Consider the following 21,556-nt stretch of genomic DNA (forward strand, 5'->3'; position numbering starts at 1 on the left):
TAGATGCATGAGATGCAGGGGGGGCATACATATGTAGACAGTACAATAGACTCAGTGCTACTTTTGACATGGAAACTAGATGCATGAGATGCAGGGGGGTGGGCATACATATGTAGACAGTACAATAGACTCAGTGCTATTTTTGATATGGAAACTGGATGCATGAGATGCAGGTGGGGGTCATACTTATGTAGACAGTACAATAGACTCAGTGCTACTTTTGACATGGAAACTAGATGCATGAGATGCAGGGGGGTCATACTTATGTAGACAATACAATAGACTCAGTGTTACTTTTGACATGGAAACTAGATGCATAATGTGCAGGGGGGGGGTCATACTTATGTAGACAGTACAATAGACTCAGTGCTACTTTTGACATGAGGCATAGATGTATCGAGCAGTAGGGAGTATATTTATATAAGCATTCTGCTCACCGTTTCTGAAGTTGGTGTAACTGTCATTATTCCTAATGATCTGTGTGCTCTTCATTAGACCTGACATCAGTTTTAGGACAATGATCAATCATAATCAAACAAAACAGTGTCATTTTTAACATTGCTTCTCCTGATTTTAAGAGTGGTAGGAAATATCACAGAGTTTTTCATTCTAAATTTTGCTGGTATATATTGTATCAAATGTATTACAAAATATTTGATCATTTGAATATTCAAGTGGTTTACAATTCCTATGCTTCCTTTTCTTAAGGTTAATAAAGGAAATATTCAGGAACGTATTAATATTTTGAACATACTTTATACAACCATACTAATGGTAGGTTTATTTCTATAAATAAATTATAGCAAGAAAGTGTGAAAGTGAACAATTTTCAAAATATATTCCCCATACAGTAGTTTTGAATTGCCTTTCTTGTTTTTTCCAGCGTTACTATGGGAACTCATTACCATTCTCTAATGCCAGTTTCTCACAGGAGAATATCGGTCTCCTGACAATAGAGCAGGCACTGGCAGATTATGTCCTCCTTCTGACGTCCCTCAAAATAAGTCTGAATGCCAAAGACTGTCCAGTCATCGTTTTTGGAGGGAGGTATGTAGTTATAACCAAAATTCATTGGCATCATTATATTAATCTGAAACTGGAATTCATTGGCATCATTATATTAATCTGAAATTGGAATTCATTGGCATCATTATATTAATCTGAAACTGGAATTCATTGGCATCATTATATTAATCTGAAACTGGAATTCATTGGCATCATTATATTAATCTGAAACTGGAATTCATTGGCATCATTATATTAATCTGAAACTGGAATTCATTGGCATCATTATATTAATCTGAAACTGGAATTCATTGGCATCATGATATTAATCTGAAACTGGAATTCATTGGCATCATTATATTAATCTGAAACTGGAATTCATTGGCATCATTATATTAATCTGAAACTGGAATTCATTGGCATCATTATATTAATCTGAAACTGGAATTCATTGGCATCATTATATTAATCTGAAACTGAAGCTGGAATTCATTTGCATCATTATATTAATCTGAAACTGGAATTCATTTGCATCATTATATTAATATGAATCTGGAATTCATTGGCATCATTATATTAATATGAAACTGGAATTCATTGGCATCATTATATTAATCTGAAACTGAAGCTGGAATTTATTTCCCAGTGGAGAAAAATGAATGTATTATATATATTTATGCATTCAGAATAGTATGTTCTTGTTTGTTAAGAATGTGGTGAATTTCCTTCCACAGTGTTAGAAATGCAAATTTGAATTTTTGGTATCTCATTGAAATAATTAATGTGTAATTTCTCACTAGAATATTCATCAGATTTAGCTAACAGACTCAGTTCACTAATTAGGCTAACAAAGGTAAATGCTAATAAATGTAATTCAGTTCACTAATTAGGCTAAAAAAGGTATATGCTAATAAATGTAATTCAGTTCACTAATTAGGCTAACAACGGTAAATGCTAATAAATGTAATTCAGTTCACTAATTAGGCTAACAACGGTAAATGCTAATAAATGTAACTTAGATTACTAATTGCTAAATGCTAAGAAAATATAACTGTTCACTCATTAGGGCTACATGTCAAGTAAATGCTTTCAAAATGTAATAAAAACCTAATTTAAGAATATGACATGCATATGTTACAGATTCCAAGTTGCCAATGTTTCCAGGCTCTTTGAAAAGTTGTTGAGATTTTCTATTACTGAATAAATCTTTCGGAGTTAGATAATACATTTAAACTGTATGAGACCATTTCTGTTGACACCAAACTTGGTGTATCAAGGCAGATGGCCTCTGGATAATTAAAAGTATCACTTCATATATAAAACAGTTGATATTTGAAATATTTGGTATCTCATGTGGTCTTCCAAAACAGTTGTTTTTCAGATCAGGTTTTACTGTTTTGTATTAGCAACAAAAAAAAGGCTCTAATCCTGGCTTGTAGGATTTGAGAGTGTTAATATATCCTGGCTTGTAGCATTTGAGAGTGTTAATATATCCTGGCTTGTAGCATTTGAGAGTGTTAAGATATCCTGACCTGAAGAATTTGAGAGTGTTAAGATATCCTGACCTGAAGCATTTGAGAGTGGCCATCTAGAAAATCGTGTTATCATCACTTCTCCTGAATGGAGGCTTATATCAACATGGGGTTTTCAGTAGAAGACATTCTCTGTCTTGTTTATCTTAAATATAAATGGTGTTGATCTGATATCAAATACAGCTAGCACAATGGCCATTTTAAGAATCTTGTTATTACAACTTAGTTATACTACTATGCCTGGATGGCATTACAACTATACTACTATGCCTGAATGGCACTACAACTATACTACTATGCCTGAATGGCATTACAACTATACTACTATGCCTGAATGGCATTACAACTATACTACTATGCCTGAATGGCATTACAACTTATATAATACTACTATGCCTGAATGGCAAGCCATATTAAATTTGGGTTTTCACAAGGAGGCTAAATGAATTGATGTTACCTGAACATTCAGTATAGACTTTTATGGTATGCAGTATGGCCTAAATGAAAATAGTGGCAATCTGACATCCAACATGGCCTCCACAGCAGCCATGTTGAAAATATTATTGCTACTCCTTTTGAGTGGAAGGTTAATTATCAGAATGGGGATGTCATCGGAAATTGTGAAAATTGTGCCAATCTGATATGGCTACCACAGTGGCCATTATTGAGAATCTTATCACTAATCCTTGTATTATTCCTAGATGCAAAGTCATTCAACATTGGGTTTTCATCAGAATACTAATTACGATCCAGCATGGCCACTACTGAAGCCATCTTGAAAATCATGTAGTTTTACTTCCCCTAATTGGAATGCCATATCAACATAAGGTTTTTGCCAGAAGACCAGTTATAATATCTGCTTTGTCCTGAATGAAAATGGTACTGATCTGGCCTCCAGTATGGCTGCCACAATGATCCTGTTGAAAATCTTGTCACTTATTCTCCTGAGTAAATGGTCATATCAGCATGGAGTTTTCATGAAAGGTCATCTAATGGTATCCCAGTTTGTCCTAAATGAAAATCTTGTATCCAATATGGCTGCTACAGTGGCTTTTTTAAAGACTCTTTTTCCTAAAGAATATCAGAGATTGTTTTAAGACTTAATAGTTATAAAGAAAAATGGTCTTATCTTGAATTCCTGAAAATACATTTTGGCCATTAGATCATCAGACCTTTTGAAGGACTGTTGTTCTCATTTTTTTCCAATCTGTGTTTTTCCTCAATCCAGCTAAAGTCTTCTGTGACAGTGCTGTTGCTATAAGGCAACTGTATTTATTAGTATAAAGTGACATAGTCATTGCCATGTGCTATTGATGAAAGAGTAGCGACATTTCATATTACTGTTTGACAGCTTAGGTGGTCCAACAATATTGATGCATTTTGGCTGTGTGTGTCAGCCTAGCTGTTCAGATTTGTATTTGCTTGCAAATGTAAATATGGTTACACATGATCGAGAGGGAGGCATCTCTGACAGACTTTCCTGCTGTTCAGATTTGTGAGGACTGCATGTCAACTTTATTTTGTTGATAGTCTGTCATCAGTTTATTGATTTTATTTGACTTTATAAGATCTAACATCTATTAAACATTATAATCCAGTGTGTGAATATTTGTGTATGGAATGGAGATTATAATTTTTATGTATCAATAAAAGTTGTTTGCACTGCCCCACCCCAATCCCTGCTGTCATTAGTAACCAAAAGCTGTTTCCCTCACTATCGTAAAGCTTCTTATGTTGCAGTCATTGGTTATGGACCCCATTGCTTGTGAGTCATTGAAGGACGTGAGTGTGTGTGTGTTTGTGTGTGTGTGTGTGTGGTTTAACACATTAACCCCTAGCGACGACTTAACGGGGCAGGAGGTAGTAGGTTACTGCCGAGCTGTGTAGCATCCTGGTCATGCATGATACACTAAAGTGGATGGTATTATAGAAAGGTAGACAGATGTAGCTCTACAATGATGCCAAATAATCTGGAATATCTAGTTGCACTACAAAATACAGATTAAAAAACCTCATTTTTTGGACCCAACTTTTTTTTAAACCCAAAATTCGCCATTGGATGGAATCCGATTTTGTGTCCGGATTTTAGACTTTTTGGTCTCAGATCTAAGTCAAATCAGTATGAACTGCAAACAGACAGATGAGCCTTTGCAAAAAGTAGGATAAGATGGGCATTTGGAATAAAGAGTGGCCTCCATACAAAAATAATGGCTCTGTTTAGCAAAAAAAAAATAATTCCAAACTTTTACCCTTCTGCTCATGCAAGAGTCAAATAGCCAATGAAAAATGATGTTTCTAACACAACTAGGCAATATGTTATTGAAAGATGACCGGGGATTTGGTGTTTTTGAGTCTATTCAGAAATAGCTTTCAAAATGTGTTTCCTACTCGATTTTCAGGCAAAAATGACCAAAAGCTCCAGGGGTTAATGTGTTAACAGCATGGATTACTTCTCCTTCCAACTTGCACAGTAGATTTTATTGTGACTTTGAAGCTTGAAATAATTATTTGTGTTGATGTTTATAGTGTATGTTTATTTTGTCATGTAGGTGCATTTAAACATTTTTAAGCTATATATAAATTGTTGTTCTAAAATTTAATACTAATCTAGTTTATCCTAAGTATATTCAGTCCTGATTATTCAATTATCTACACATTAACTGTCATAAAAAACTTCCAGTCAAAAATTACTATTGACTTTTACACTGGTGGCCAGGAACTTAGCAGGGTGAAGAATTTATCACATTAGGTATAATCATCACAGTGTAAGCTAACAGGATTTTTTCTTCTTTAACTTGTGTAGCTTCTTTGTGATATCTGAGCTTGTGATATTCAATTCGGTTTGTACTGGATCACACCTTTAGGTTGACCTCATCCAAAAATGTTGATTTACTTTAACATTTAGTTTTGCTGCATGTGTTTGTCATGGCCTACATATAATAACCTTCTTAAGGAATATGTATGTAGGTGGATCCAAATAAAGTGAATAATCACCATTTGAAGCTATTTGTATTCAGATTCTGAGAAACAACACGTTGCTGAATGTGCTGATGTGCCCCACACATACAGCCATTTTCCTGTAAATGTCTTAAGTATTTCACAAGATAGGAGAATTTTTAAAAACATTAATATGTGTGGAAAATTGTAATTAACTGCTGTAGATGGAAGAGTTTGTATGTCATGTAAATCTTTGATGTAGATCTACAGTTATGGATAATAAACATGGTGCTATTGTGGAAAATGCATGTTATGCATGACACCTAAAAACAATGGCAAATGCTTGAACGCAGTAATGGCATACGATCAGATGAATTACATTGTCTTATTGAAATACACAGATATATATTAAAAGAATTACTATTTTTGTCTTGTTTGTCCGAAATAAAATAGAATCAGCATACTCATTAGTTGTAACAGTCTTTGTTTTACAGTAATCATTCACTGGATCAGAGTAGTGTAAGGTCCTAGTTTTAGGTTGCTGTAACCCATGTTTGATTTTTCAAACACAGTTCAGCAATTGTAAGCTGAGCTGTTTATTTACCAGAGGTCTGTAGCAAGTAGTAATTGCATGAAACATAATTTCATATGAAGTTGTGATGTTAATTACATTTAACCTAATTTCATATGAAGCTTAAGTGTTAATTACATTCAACCTAATTTCATATGAAGTTGTGGTGTTAATTACATTTAACCTAATTTCATATGAAGCTTAAGTGTTAATTACATTCAACCTAATTTCATTTGAAGTTTGGGTGTTAATTACATTTAACCTAATTTCATATGAAGTTGGGTTGTTAATTACATTCAACCTAATTTCATATGAAGTTTGGGTGTTAATTACATTTAACCTAATTTCATATGAAGCTTGAGTGTTCATTGCAATTAACCAAATTTCGTATGAATTTTGGGTGTTAATTGCCATTTCAGTCCTTTCTTGACCATTCAGCAGCAAAATATTTAAGTTTGAAAACAACGCTAAAAAAAATCAACTGAGTTTGTAAATACTGTGCATGAATTTCACAAGCCCTACCTTGTTTACTTCATTACATCTCCCATTCATTAAAAAATCCCTCCTTTTTTTAAATTGAATTGGGGGGGATTCCACATTTTCCCTTTTACAATAGAATCTGGTGTTTGAAATGGTCACCTGTTATTGTTATGTTAATTTAGTTAACATATATCTGTCAAGTATTTTAATTTACCAAAGCACTTTTAAATTGTAATATTTATTTAAGCCTAGCATGGCTAAGTAATCTCTGTCTATGTCTAACTTTGAAGAATGTCTCATTAATATTTAGGAATTCATTAAAGTGGCTACCTATATTTATATAATTTATTGATTTGCATTTATTTCTGTTCTATTCTATTTGATTCCAGCTATGGTGGGATGCTGAGTGCATACATCAGGATCAAGTACCCCAATGTTGTAACAGGGGCCATTGCTGCCAGTGCCCCCATCTTCCTATTGACCCCTGATATTGATAGGTCATTCTTCTGGCAGGCTGTTACTAAGGTAACTACTAACCCCATATATCAACAGCTAGGTGATTCTTCTAGGTAACTATTGATTCTAGATACAGTATGATTCCCACTATAACACAACCATTGGTGTCCATAGAACCTAACCGTGTTATATATACAACCGTGTTATAACCAACCAAGACATTTAGCTGAATAAATTGATGCTTGTAGCAAAACAGTGGCTGTGAAGGGGGTGGGTGGTAATAAAAGCAGGTGCAAAAATACATGTATATTGACAAGTTACATTTGTATAGTACAATACATAAACTGTTAAGTACTGTACATGTATATGAAAAATCCATGAACTCGAGTGTAGATGACATCTTATACAATAAATGCATCAGTCACATCACATTAGAAAACACAAATAACACGTATATAAAAATATGGTAGTCCTTGTTTGATCTATATCCAATTGAAACTAAATAATTCACTACACTGATTGCCAGTAGCACATGGCTATAGTTGTTTACATGCTGCTTGTACATGTACTTAAATTGGCCTAGATATTTGTCAGCTGGAGACAGCTATAATCTTGCAAAAGCTACCCAGGGGATGAGGTTATTTATAGGAAATTGAAAACATGTGAATCAATTAAAAAAAACGTTTAACAAACATATTTGTGAGATACCCCATCTTCAGCTAAGTTCATGACCAGATATTTGTGGTTTCAAAAGATTGGAAATTTAATTTATGTTTATGTCTCCATTGGTAGCAGTCATAAGCATAAACATTTTTCCTGCAAAAAGGAGACTTTGATGGCACAATAAACACATGTTCCATTCACTTTAGAAAATGCAATTATCCATCAGATTCCACTGCTTTTATCTAAGCATGATGCAGACTTCCTTTGATAAAAGGTTCTTTGTTTTATAGTCACCTTTTTTTTGATGAAGGATGCATGTGTTTATAAAATCACCACTAAAGGACAGCTTTGGAGGACCACACAGATGCCCATCTCTTATTGCGATGGCAACATCAGAAAATTGTAGAACATTGCTTGAGACTGATTTTTTTTCTTTATTTACTAAGTATTTATACCAAACAATCAGTGCTTCAGAGGTAATAAGTTTTCTTTGAAGTTTCAGCAAAAGCATTTTATTTCTGGGTACATTTGAAAAAAAAAGGAATTAGCCATTGTTTTGTTGATTGTAGCATTTACTGTTCCTGCCTTGAAACATTGGTTGATTGTAGCTAGTCCTGGTAGCATGATTATTGGAGTTATCACAGCATACATTACTAAGGTCATATGTCAGCATAAGTGGGTTATGATTATGATATAACAAAGCACTGTTATGATCATTTGTCAATATGAAAAGAGGATTTGTTTATGTAACAATAGATAGATTACAGTGCATTTTATATCAAGTTTGCAGCTCTGAATTTCTCCACTCTAAAAACAAGATACAAGTTAAAATAGCCAACAATGTTGCAAAAAAAATATTGCAGATGATATATTTTATAACCAATAAGGAAAACCAAACTGCATATTTGTGACATTGGCAAAGCCCATGCACTATGATTGAATAAACATTTTACATATTATTTTTCAAATTTTTAAGAAGAAAAATATTATATCATGTATGAGAAAATTACAGGAGCCATGATCATTGTACATTAGAATTCTTACAAGATCTCTTCCCCAAAATGATGATAAACTTTTTACATGTTATTTTGTTTACTTTTGAGAAAAAGCTTGTTTTTTCATATATGAGAAAAATACATCTGATCATTAGTAATTTCCCATACTCAGCATAAATATCTTGAGAGCTCAAAATTTTTGGCAATATCACACTGCCTTCATCAGGGACTAATGTTGATCACGTGACCTTTAATGGTCAATCAAACCAAGGTAATCACATGAGAGGATAATATATGGAAAAGGAAGGTGAAGGTGGCGATCCATACATGACGGCAGAGGCCAACACTAAACAGGGACAAGGGACTTGAATTACAACCCATCTCATATCACATGACCATTATAGGTCATGTGACTAACATTACTCACTGATGAAGGCAGTATGATATTGCCAAAACTTTCAAACTCTCAGGATATTTATGCTCTGAGTATGGAAAATTACTAATAATCAAGAAAAATACATGTTTATGAAATTTAAAGAGATACGCTGTGATCGTGTTATATCTAAATTCATGTTATAAAGGAGTGTGCTCTAGAGGGTCCCACTGTATTAGCAAGTCATTCTTTTGGGAGGCTGTTGCTATTGGCTCTAGATATTGTGAAGTGACTTGTCTAGGAAGCCATTAACAAGGTAATGATTGACCCTAGATCTGATTGGGTAATTCTTCTAGAAAACTGTTACTGAGGCAAGTGGTGAATCCATAATCGGAGATAGTATATATTATAACTATTCAGTAAAAATAAAAGATTTCTTTGGAAAATGTTACTACTTTATTAAAAAGTAATTTTTGGTTCATTGTGGAATTTTAATGATATTGATGGAAAGATAAACTTTTAACACTTTGAATTTATATACATTGTATTGTAAAACCTTTCTTCATTTTAGACCATCTTATAAAAATATCGCTGTATATGTATAAATGGTTAGTACCTGAGATATTAACGCCCCACTTGACGTGTACAGCAGAGCCCAATAGACCTATAGCAGTCATATTGCCCACTCATGTATCTGTCCATCAACAGTCTGTTATTTGCAGCATAACTTAATATCAAATTTTGCTGTCTGACTTGTGTATTGGTGGCTTTCAGTAGAATGTGTAACTTCTGATATGTTTTGATGATAGATAATTTAATGCTATTCAAACATGTTTTCCTGTAAATTGTTCTTTGTGAAGTAAGCCATATTACACTGAAATGTTTCATTTACCAAGAAAATGGGAATAATAATAATAATAATAATAATGACCTTATTTAAAGAGGGTAACACAATTAGATAAGAACTAATCTACCTTGAGGCCCTCATACAAAGGAATTTATTTATTTAAGCTGCATTTCTGAAGCCACTGGATATATTGTGTTTGGAAGAAGGAAATGAATGGGCATTTCGAATCTCAACTGGAATACTATTCCAGGCAGAGTTCCAGAGTATTGGAAACTTTTTTTAAATAACTCCTTATTTGGTTTGGGAATTTTATACTGTTTGGTAGACATGGATTGCAGGTAGGGAGAATTACCTGGTAGCCTATACTGGAATAGTGATTGTAAATATTCAGGAGCACTATTATGGGATATCCTGTATATTAATTTGGCTTTTCTCAGATAGATTCGGTCTTTGATAAGTAATATTTTTAACTTACCAGCTAAATTTTCCTTGCTTTCTTTCTGGATTGATATTAGCCCTAATGCTCTTTTTTGAAGATGTGCCAGCTTGATATGTTTTAATCATTAGAATTACCCCCATACTGTATTACAGTAGTCTAAATAGGGTTGTATGTAACTGTTATAAAATAGTTTTCTGTGCCTTTCAGGGAGAAAATGTCTTATCCTACTAAGAAGCCATAAACTTGAATTGACTTTTTTACTGATATGTTTGATATATTCAGTCTGTGATAGGTTATTATCTACAAGAACACCAAGTAGTCTATGATGACAGACCTTTTGAAAAATGTTATCCTTCCATGTCAGACATAGTTCATCACTATCAAGATTTGTCCTTTTTTGCCTTGTTGAGATAAGTAATAATTTAGTTTTACCAGTATTTAACAACATGCCATTGCATGTGTACCAGTTTTCCAGTTTGTTTAGGGCATTCTGTAAAGAAATTTCGAGTTCATGCTTTGTGATTTGGATGTCTGACAATGTTGTGTCATCTGCATAGAGATCTGTAGATGAAATTGAGTCCCCTAGTAAAAGTGGTAGGTCATTAATAAATAATATAAATAGTAATGGACCTAGAATTGAGCCTTGTGGTACTCCATATCTAATTGTTCCAGGTTCAGACAGAACATTATTTATATAAACATGTTGTGTTCTCTCACTTAAGTAAGAAGTAAACCATCTAATTGTTCTTTCATCACATTGGTAGATTTTCAGTTTCTTGAAAAGGATTTCATGATCCACCATGTCACAAGCTTTAATGAAATCTACAAATACAGATCCTATTATTCTACCTTGGTCAAGTGCTTGAAGCCATTTATCAGTTAGGGAGATCAAGGCAGTCTCACAGGAATGTTTCTGTCTAAAGCCTGGTTGATTAGGGTGTAACAGCAAATGTTTTGTTAAATATGGCATGAAAGAATCATGGACATGTTTGTCAATCAATTTTGACAAGTTTGATAGTATTGAGATTTGTCGGTAGTTATCAGCATCATCCTTAGAACCAGATTTGTGAATAGGAGCTACTTTTACAGTTTTCCATATGTTGGGGACAGATGAGGTTGCAATACTTACATTGATTATAAATGTTATGCTATATAAAATAGCAGAGGCAGAAGATATAATGAGTTGTGGACCAATCTGATCAAGTCCTGTAGCTTTCTTGGTATCAAGTTCACTGAGACATTTTGTAACAAAAAGTTTTGATACTGTTGGGATAGAGAAACATACCTCCTTAGAGATTTTGCTGCTGCAGAACATTTTCAGTTCACTAAAGTTGTTTTCTATCACTGGTTCTTTTAACTTTGTGGTAATGTTGGTGAAAAAATCATTGAAAACATTTGCAGTGTCAGTGTCATCAGTGAATATGGTGTCTTTTACCAGAAGTGAGTGAATTTTATTTGTATGATCTTTGTGTGTTCCTCCAGTGAGTTCATTGAAGACTTTCAAAATGGAGTTTGTGTTGCTTTTTTTGTTTTGAAGCAATGATTGATAATAAGTTTTTTTTAGCTTTTTTGATCATACTTGTTATTTTATTTCTCCATACTTTATATTGTGCATGGTTTCCCATAGCCTTGAATTGGTCTCATGTTTTCATAGCATCTAGGATTTCAGTAGTAAGCCAATTAGGTTGAATTTCAGTCTTTACTCAGTGTACTTTCAGTGTTGCATGCTTAGAGACTACATCCATGAATAAGTCAGTCCCCACCCTCAGAGCTTCATCTATGTCATCCAAATTTTGGATCATATTCCATGGAACTTTATATAGGTCATTGAGAAATAAATCAATCAAATGTTAAAGAAAATAAAACAAATTAAAAAGGCACTGTTTTCATGACTACACTATTATTGATGCAAATACAAAACTAAGACTTAGACATGTAGCTCTACTTGACATACATGTACATGCTAGACATGTCCAGTCCTGCATATTCATAGGAGTTCTCAGATATTATCTTATCACCTTTTCTTTCATTTGGTTATTCATTACACTGCCAAATAAGCACCTTAATAAAGTAAAAGTCAGAGGGCTTTAGGTGTAGTTTACAGATTGTTTCTGTGAGGGACAATCAGTAATGATGTCAGTGACTAAGCTTAATTCAGAGGTGACTAGGTCAGGTTTACACATTTTTCTTTGTCAGATATTGGAGCTTCTTGTTGACTGAACTTATTTGGTTATTGTGTTTGCCTAATTGTTTAGCACTCTACATCCACAAATTAGCACAAGAATTAAGAGGTGTCACACTTATCTCCTAGGTACCTAAAACTCTAATTGAATGATTAATTGTATCATAGTTGGAATATAAATGGCACTTACCAAGTGGCTTGTGTAGTACCATGTCAGTGCATGATACCGTTAGGGCAAAATATGGTAAGCCTATGCCAAAATATGGTAAGCCTATGCCAGAATATGGTAAGTCTATGCCAGAATAGGGTAAGCCTTATGCCAGAATATGGTAAGCCTGTTCCAAAATATGGTAAGCCTATGCCAGAATATGGTAAGTCTATGCCAAAATATGGTAAGCTTATGCCAAAATATGGTAAGCCTTTGCCAGAATATGGTAAGCATATGCCAAAATATGGTAAGTCGATGCCAAAATATGGTAAGCCTATATGGTAAGCCTATGCCAAAATATGGTAAGCATATGCCAAAATATGGTAAGTCTATGCCAAAATAAAGAAAAAGATACTAGCTAGGAAAATTAACTATTTTTATCTTCCTCCAAGACTTATTTTGGGACTGGACCCAATAATATTTCAACATTAGATTTTACATACAATACAGTAGCATACTGGCCAACATTATTATGTACAGGTACAAATTACATGCAGTACAGTAGCATAATGGCTAACATTATTATACAGAGTGATTGCAATTTATGCAATCTCAATTTACACAAATTCGAAATAATGCAAGATGAGGAAAAATGCAAAAAAGATCACTACTATTGAGATAACTCTCATACATATAAATTGTGCCACTGTCGCAGGCAAACATTACCCACAATGCCCAGCTCTTACACTCCCACCATTTGTTTATTGTGGCCTCATTGCTGTGTACATGTGTACAAGTACAAATTGTTTGTTACAATTTTGGAACATTATTAGTGATGGCATCTAAAAGACGAGCAAGTGATATTCTGAAGAGACCAAGGAAGGCTATTTCTTTTGAGGTTAAACTGGAAGTAGTGAAAAGGTATGAAGCTGGTCAGAGTACCGCCATGATAAAGCATGCTTTGAACCTTAGTGAAAGTACATGTAGAACAGTACATATATGTGACAGTACTGAAAAAATAAAAGCAAGTGTGAAAGCTGGAACCTCTGTTTTGAACCAGAAAAGTTGCTATACCTGCCCCAACATAATGGACAGGATCGAAAGGATGTTGGCAGTGTGGCTGATGAACACTTCTGTTCAGTGCATCTTTCATTTTTTAATTGCACGAACATATGTTCTATTGATTACAATTCATAATTTCTTGTTTTTATTTTATGTTTCCTGTGTTTTAAGTTTGTTTCCCTATGCCTTTTAAGAAAAGTTTAATTATTTTTTTATTTTAATCTACTTTGCAGAAGCATCCCCTAATTTTAGCATACTGAATTTATGTGGAGAAAATGATCTCAATTTACGTGAATCTCAAAGTATGTGCGCACTTCAAAAACGTAACCCTCATGTAAATTGCGATCACACTGTATACAGGTACAGATTACATGCACTGTACAGTAGCATACTGGCTAACATTATTATGTACAGATACAGATTACATGCACTGTACAGTAGCATTCTGGCTAATACTGTTGAGTCTCATAATATTCTTCTTAGTAATCATTTAATAATAAATATAAAGTAAATCTTTTGTTAAACATAATGTATAACAGTTAGGCATACATCAGTGACATTTTACACAATAAATGTTCCATAATGGATTAGATTTTATGATCTAGTCTGCTAGACATATTAGCTCATAAAGAAGTAATTAAAAGCAAAATGTCAGCTTTTGTTGTTACTGAAATGAAAAGAATTTCATAATGATCATTTGCCCAAATTCAGTCTGTCTGTTTTTGTAAATATCTTTCTGTCTGGAAATAGAAACTCTTGATTGCTATTTTTTTGGTTGGATTGAGTTTCACAGGGATTTGTATGGCATTTAGATAATGTCAGTAAATTTCCTTGTGCAATCAAACTTGGTACAACAGCTGTCTATATAAGACAGCCACATTTTCTTGTGCAATCAAACTTGGTACAACAGCTGTCTGTATAAGATAGCCACATTTCCTTGTACAATTAAACTTGGTACAACAGCTGCTTTTATAAGACAGCCACATTTCCTTGTACAATCAAACTTGGTACAACAGCTGTCTGTATAAGACAGCCACATTTCCTTGTACAATTAAACTTGGTACAATAGCTGCCTTTATGAGACAGCCACATTTTTTAAACAATTAAACTTGGTACAATAGCTGCCTTTATGAGACAGACACATTTTTTTAACAATTAAACTTGGTACATGAACATCAGCCACATTTTTCAAAACTTAACATAGTGCATTTCAAATATTACTGCAATCTTCAAACTGAGTTTGATCCATTTTGCATTAATGTCTTTATGCAATATTTTCCCCATGTTTAAGATGATAAGGTCATATTTTAGCCAAGCTTTTGCGCACTTTGTTGCATTGTTAATGTGTGAAATAGGACTGCTTTTATTCATAGAAAATAACATATCTGGAGAAGTTGAATTCAGATTATTTAAAATAACAACATTTGAGGGTTTTGAATCAATTTTCAATTCAATGCCGACATTGGCAGTGTAGTTGTGGATATGGATAGTAACAAGTACTTCACATGCTTTAATGATTCTTCATTTCATTTGTGACAACAAGAAAATGAAATTGCAAAAATTGGTTGCTGTTGTTGTTGTTGTAAGGTGTAACACCATTTTTCAGCACAACATAGGCTATTCATGGCATCCAGTATAAATGGTGGAGGAAGAACCCTAAAAAATGCTGGAAAGAACCACTGACCACAAGAAGCTACTGGTAAGCTTTCTCACATATTCACATTTTCTGAACCTGAGACCTGAACCCATACCATAGAGGTGAGATGGCAGTGATCCGTAATGGTGAGCGCTTTAGGCCGCTTGGCCACTCAGGTGCCCCCACAAGAATCGGTAGAACTTCCACTTGAAAGAGCAGAAGCAAGAGTTGATTTTATACCAATGCTCACAGATTTCTACTTGATTTTGTACCAGTACTCACAGATTCCTACTTGATTTTGTACCAGTATTCACAGATCCCTTACTTGATTTTGTACCAGTAGTCACAGATTCCCTACTTGACTTTGTACCAGTATTCACAGATCCCTTACTTGATTTTGTACCAGTACTCACAGATTCCTACTTGATTTTGTACCAGTATTCACAGATCCCTTACTTGATTTTGTACCAGTAGTCACAGATTCCCTACTTGATTTTGTACCAGTATTCACAGATCCCTTACTTGATTTTGTACCAGTACTCACAGATTCCTACTTGATTTTGTACCAGTATTCACAGATCCCTTACTTGATTTTGTACCAGTAATCACAGATTCCCTACTTGATTTTATACCAGTACTAACATATCTCTTACTTGATTTTGTACCAGTACTAACAGATTCCCTACTTTATTTTGTACCAGTATTCACACATCTCTTACTTGATTGTGTATCAATACTCACAGATTCCCTACTTTATTTTATACCAGTAATCACAGATTCCCTACTTGATTTTATACCAGTATTCACAGATCTCTTACTTGATTTTGTACCAGTACTAACAGATTCCCTACTTTATTTTATACCAGTACTAACAGATTCCCTACTTTATTTTATACCAGTACTCACAGATTCCCTACTTGATTTTATACCAGTAATCACAGATTCCCTACTTGATTTTATACCAGTATTCACAGATCCCTTACTTGATTTTGTACCAATACTCACAGATTCCCTACTTTATTTTATACCAGTAATCACAGATTCCCTACTTGATTTTGTACCAGTACTCACAGATTCCCTACTTGATTTTATACCAGTAATTGCAGATTCCCTACTTGATTTTATACCAGTAATCACAGATTCCCTACTTGATTTTGTACCAGTATTCACACATCTCTTACTTGATTGTGTACCATTACTCAGATCCCTACTTGATTTTGTACCAGTATTCACCATTCCCCTACCTGAAAGCAAAAATATGTTTAAATAGTAATAACATGTAACAATTTACAGAAATTATGATTCTTCATCAACAAAATGAGAAAGCTTTATAGCCTTTTTACAACTTGAAAACTTTCCTATCAACACAACATAACAGTTCTATTTTACATTGTTGCTGTACATGTCAAATCACAAAGCAGTAAAGATAAGCAGGATGTTTCAATTTGGAATTTACAGATTGGCTTTTTAAAAAAATATTAATTCTGAAATTAGAATAGTATGGTGCAGTTTTGTTTCAATTACTGTGTTCCAAAAAAACTTTCTTTTATGTTTTTTTTGTTTTTCTTTAAATTTAAACTATATAATAAACTGTTCATTGAACTTTTTACTGAAAAACATTATTGTGAACTCATTGTTTTTGGTGGCCTGACTTGCAAGCTAGCTGGGCATTGCCAAAAGAATTCATCTATAAAAACATTTCAGAATAAATTTCATAAACCATACAATCTAACCTCCATATAACAGCCACCTCTGTACTACAGTCATCTTTAGCCAGTTCCAAAGGGCACGGGCTGTCATATACAAGATACCTTATTTATCCTAGCATTTTAATATGTTATTTAAAACTTGTATGGTTTTAATTAGACCTATCTGATCCTGGCTGACAGCATAATTATGATGTATGTCGGCTTACGGAGTTAAATATGTCATGTCATTTAATGCTGCATTTATCATGGTGGTGATTTTCATCTTTAAAGGCAGTTCCATGACAAAGTTAAAACATTTAGATCTTTCACTGTCTGCCACTTGTCTCCATTCTTTCAAAATTATATGGGTTTTAGCAGATTTATCTGATCCTGACTGACAGAGCACAAGAAGGCACAAGAAGGCATGTCTGTCAGCTTACAGATTTCACCATGTATCATTATATTTAAAGCTGTAATTTATCATGCTTGGGATTTTCATCTATAAATACACTTCCAAGACAAATATAAACATTTAGATCCAGCACTGATTGTCCATTGTCTCCAATCTAATGACTCTAACAAGAAAACTTACAAAGGTGTTATGGTAATATTACACAGCTAAATACTAAAACCAAAGCTGGTCACTTGTGCTGAAATATAGGTCACAGTGACAGCTTTGACTGCATGATGTAGTATTTTCTGATGCAACACCAAACATATTAAGTTATGTGACTGTCCCAAGTTTTAAAAATGTAACATCTTAGCATTTGAGCAAAAACCACATCTTAATTGGAAAATATCTGTTTGTTTAATATATGTCACAATGACTCATTCTGTTTGAACAGTTTTGTACTCCAGATGACTAATTTTCAAAACAATTAGATAGCTCTACAATCAATAGTGTTTGAGAAAATTGTTTAAATAAAAAACATTATCCAAAATGTTGATGCCAGATGGAAAGAGGTCAAATCCAAAAAATGGAATTGTTGATTCCAGAAGGAAAGAGGTCAAATCCAGACAATGGAGTTTTTCATGTCATATGGAAAGAGGTCAAATCCTGACACTCACATTGCTTTAAACATAACCTAATCAGTAAAGAACAGAGTAGAGAAAATTCCATTCAGCTTGCTAAGCTTTCAGATTTGTGCCTTCATTTTCTGAACAATATTTTATAAAAATAAGTAGCACTCAGCTATTGGAAAAATCTGAAAATTTACGGAGATATTTTTTATTTTATTTATTAACAATACATGCAGATGAATATGAAGTTATAAAATGTAAATTAGAACATTTAGAATATGCTCTTTATTTCTGGATAAACAATATTTTAATAACTTCACCTTTATTTTTAAATCAGCAACTCAACCACCTTGAGTTTTACCTTGACCTTGATCACCACCAATTAATTGACTGATAATTAAGATAAATATATGTGTGATTTGTAAGTAATAGAAATTTCCCTCCTTACCATCCTGTTGATGGTAGTTTTGATCAGGCAGGTGTTATTTTTGGACCAAAATGGATGGGTGTGTTCCATGCTGTGTGAGAATTATAGTGTCTTTTGGAACTAAATGGACCGATCCTTGGCACTAACCAAGCCCCCATATTAAACCTTATAGAACTGCAAGGACTTAGAATATAACTCACATGTATTAAGTACTTGGGTTTGAAGACTGTTGTTACTTGCCAGACAGCTCAAGAGTGGTCAATGAAGTGGTTTAGATTGAAAACATTTTGAGTCTTTTGGGTATCGCAGTGATATATTTGGGTGTCTTTGGTGCAGACATTATTGCGTAAATTGGTTTATTAACTGCGGGATGTACCTGTAAATTTGTACAGCCGTGTCTTCCTCCACTTGGCGTATGATCCAAAAGAAGGATGAAAATCAGTCTCGTTGAAGTGACATGAAATATTTGTATTCAGAGATCACTAAAATCTTTGATCCTGAAATTTTCTCATTCTGTCACAGAACATAAAAGAAGCATTATTGCAGTTTTTATCTGATAAGTATGTGTTACAAAGCAGAATGTTATTTCTGAGTTTATATTAACCTACACTCTTGATCAAATGATTTTTTGTCTCATAAAAAAATGTTAAGTGACACAGTTTGTTCAGGACAACTACTGCCAGGTTATTCTCAAAATGCCACATCTTATGGCAATAGTACATGAACTTCTTTCATCTTTGTGGTTCAAACAGCAATGACACAAAACAAACTTTAGGACCTCCAATGGGTAAATGTCCCTGTGTTTTATAAATGCATGTTGGTGTATTATTTTAAAACAATTTTAACATAGCTTTAACAATTTGAGCCTTATCACTATGATGTCTGCAATGTGGCAGTTTATACTGATGTCTAGAACTTGTGTATCAGCAACAAGTCCCACCCAGTCACATTATCCTGACCAGTCCTAACATTAACCTCTTACTGCTGAGAACCAGGCAAGGCAGTTGCTAGGACCATTTTCATGTTTTTAGTATGACTCTGCTGGGACTTGAATGTGCAGTCTCCTGTGTCTGAGGCAGATGCTGTAACCACTTAGGCCACCTGAACAGTCGATGATATCAAACAATTTTTCCTGTGATCATCTGCGCAGGATGACTTCCCCTGTGATGATGCAAATTAACTGGGTGATCCTTCTGTAATACAAAATAAACTAGAGTAACCCCACTTGGTGATTATTCATGTAATGATACAAAGCAATCTACAGGAACCTTACTGGATGATTATTCATGTAATGATACAAAGCAATCTACAGGAACCTCACTGGGTGATTATTCATGTAATGATACAAAGCAATCTACAGGAACCCCACTGGGTGATTATTTATGTAATGATACAAAGCAATCTACAGGAACCCCACTGGGTGATTATTCATGTAATGATACAAAGCAATATACAGGAACTGCACTGGGTGATTATTCATGTAATGATACAAAGCAATCTACAGGAACCCCACTGGGTGATTATTCATGTAATGATACAAAGCAATCTACAGGAACCCCACTGAGTCTCTTACCTGATAATATAAAATAATTTTTCCTATAGGAACAATGCATGATGATTCTCCTTGTGATGAAATAAGGCTTTGTAATGCTCTTGATGATATAATCACATGAGATGATAATACAAAGCAAACTATAGGAGTAAAACTGGGTGTACCTGCCTCAGCAAGGCTGATACAAAACAAACTATAGGAGTCAAACTGGGTGAGCCTGCCTCAGCAATGCTGATACAAATCAAACTATAGGAGTCAAACTGGGTGAACCTGCCTCAGCAAGGCTGATACAAAACAAACTATAGGAGTCAAACTGGGTGTACCTGCCTCAGCAATGCTGATACAGATCAAACTATAGGAGTCAAACTGGGTGTAACTGCCTCAGCAATGCTGATACAAATCATATTATAGGAGTCAGACTGGGTGAACCTGCCTCAGCAGTGCTGATACAAAACAAACTATAGGAATAAAACTGGGTGAACCTGCCTCAGCAATGCTGATACAAATCAAACTATAGGAGTAAAACTGGGTGTACCTGTCTCAGCAAGGCTGATACAAAACAAACTATAGGAGTAAAACTGGGTGAACCTTCCTCAGCAATGCTGATACAAATCAAACTATAGGAGTAAAACTGGGTGAACCTGCCTCAGCAATGCTGATACAAATCATATTATAGGAGTCAGACTGGGTGAACCTGCCTCAGCAGTGCTGATACAAAACAAACTATAGGAGTAAAACTGGGTGAACCTGCCTCAGCAATGCTGATACAAATCAAACTATAGGAATAAAACTGGGTGAACCTGCCTCAGCAATGCTGATACAAATCAAACTATAGGAGTAAAACTGGGTGTACCTGTCTCAGCAAGGCTGATACAAAACAAACTATAGGAGTAAAACTGGGTGAACCTGCCTCAGCAATGCTGATACAAATCAAACTATAGGAGTAAAACTGGGTGAACCTGCCTCAGCAATGCTGATACAAATCATATTATAGGAGTCAGACTGGGTGAACCTGCCTCAGCAGTGCTGATACAAAACAAACTATAGGAGTAAAACTGGGTGAACCTGCCTCAGCAATGCTGATACAAATCAAACTATAGGAATAAAACTGGGTGAACCTGCCTCAGCAATGCTGATACAAATCAAACTATAGGAGTAAAACTGGGTGTACCTGTCTCAGCAAGGCTGATACAAAACAAACTATAGGAGTAAAACTGGGTGAACCTGCCTCAGCATTGCTGATACAAATCAAACTATAGGAGTAAAACTGGGTGAACCTGCCTCAGCAATGCTGATACAAATCATATTATAGGAGTCAGACTGGGTGAACCTGCCTCAGCAGTGCTGATACAAAACAAACTATAGGAGTAAAACTGGGTGAACCTGCCTCAGCAATGCTGATACAAATCAAACTATAGGAATAAAACTGGGTGAACCTGCCTCAGCAATGCTGATACAAATCAAACTATAGGAGTAAAACTGGGTGTACCTGTCTCAGCAAGGCTGATACAAAACAAACTATAGGAGTAAAACTGGGTGAACC

General features: G+C 34.4%; 1 protein-coding gene across 1 annotated transcript in view; it reads left to right on the plus strand.

The window, feature by feature from the left end:
* Positions 1-158: 158 nt before the first annotated feature.
* The window catches only part of LOC149771170 (dipeptidyl peptidase 2-like), a 70,965-nt gene continuing 49,567 nt past the window's right edge, over positions 159-21,556 (plus strand). Inside the window, exons 1-3 of the mRNA XM_089948780.1 lie at positions 159-173; positions 884-1,047; positions 6,915-7,050. Of these exons, the coding sequence (XP_089804906.1) occupies positions 159-173; positions 884-1,047; positions 6,915-7,050 (315 nt within the window). The remainder of the gene's footprint in view (positions 174-883; positions 1,048-6,914; positions 7,051-21,556) is intronic.

This window comes from Sinohyriopsis cumingii, unplaced genomic scaffold (assembly GCF_028554795.1).
Source record: "Sinohyriopsis cumingii isolate HCF-2022 unplaced genomic scaffold, ASM2855479v2 utg002078l, whole genome shotgun sequence".
Classification (NCBI taxonomy): Eukaryota; Metazoa; Mollusca; class Bivalvia; order Unionida; family Unionidae; genus Sinohyriopsis; species Sinohyriopsis cumingii.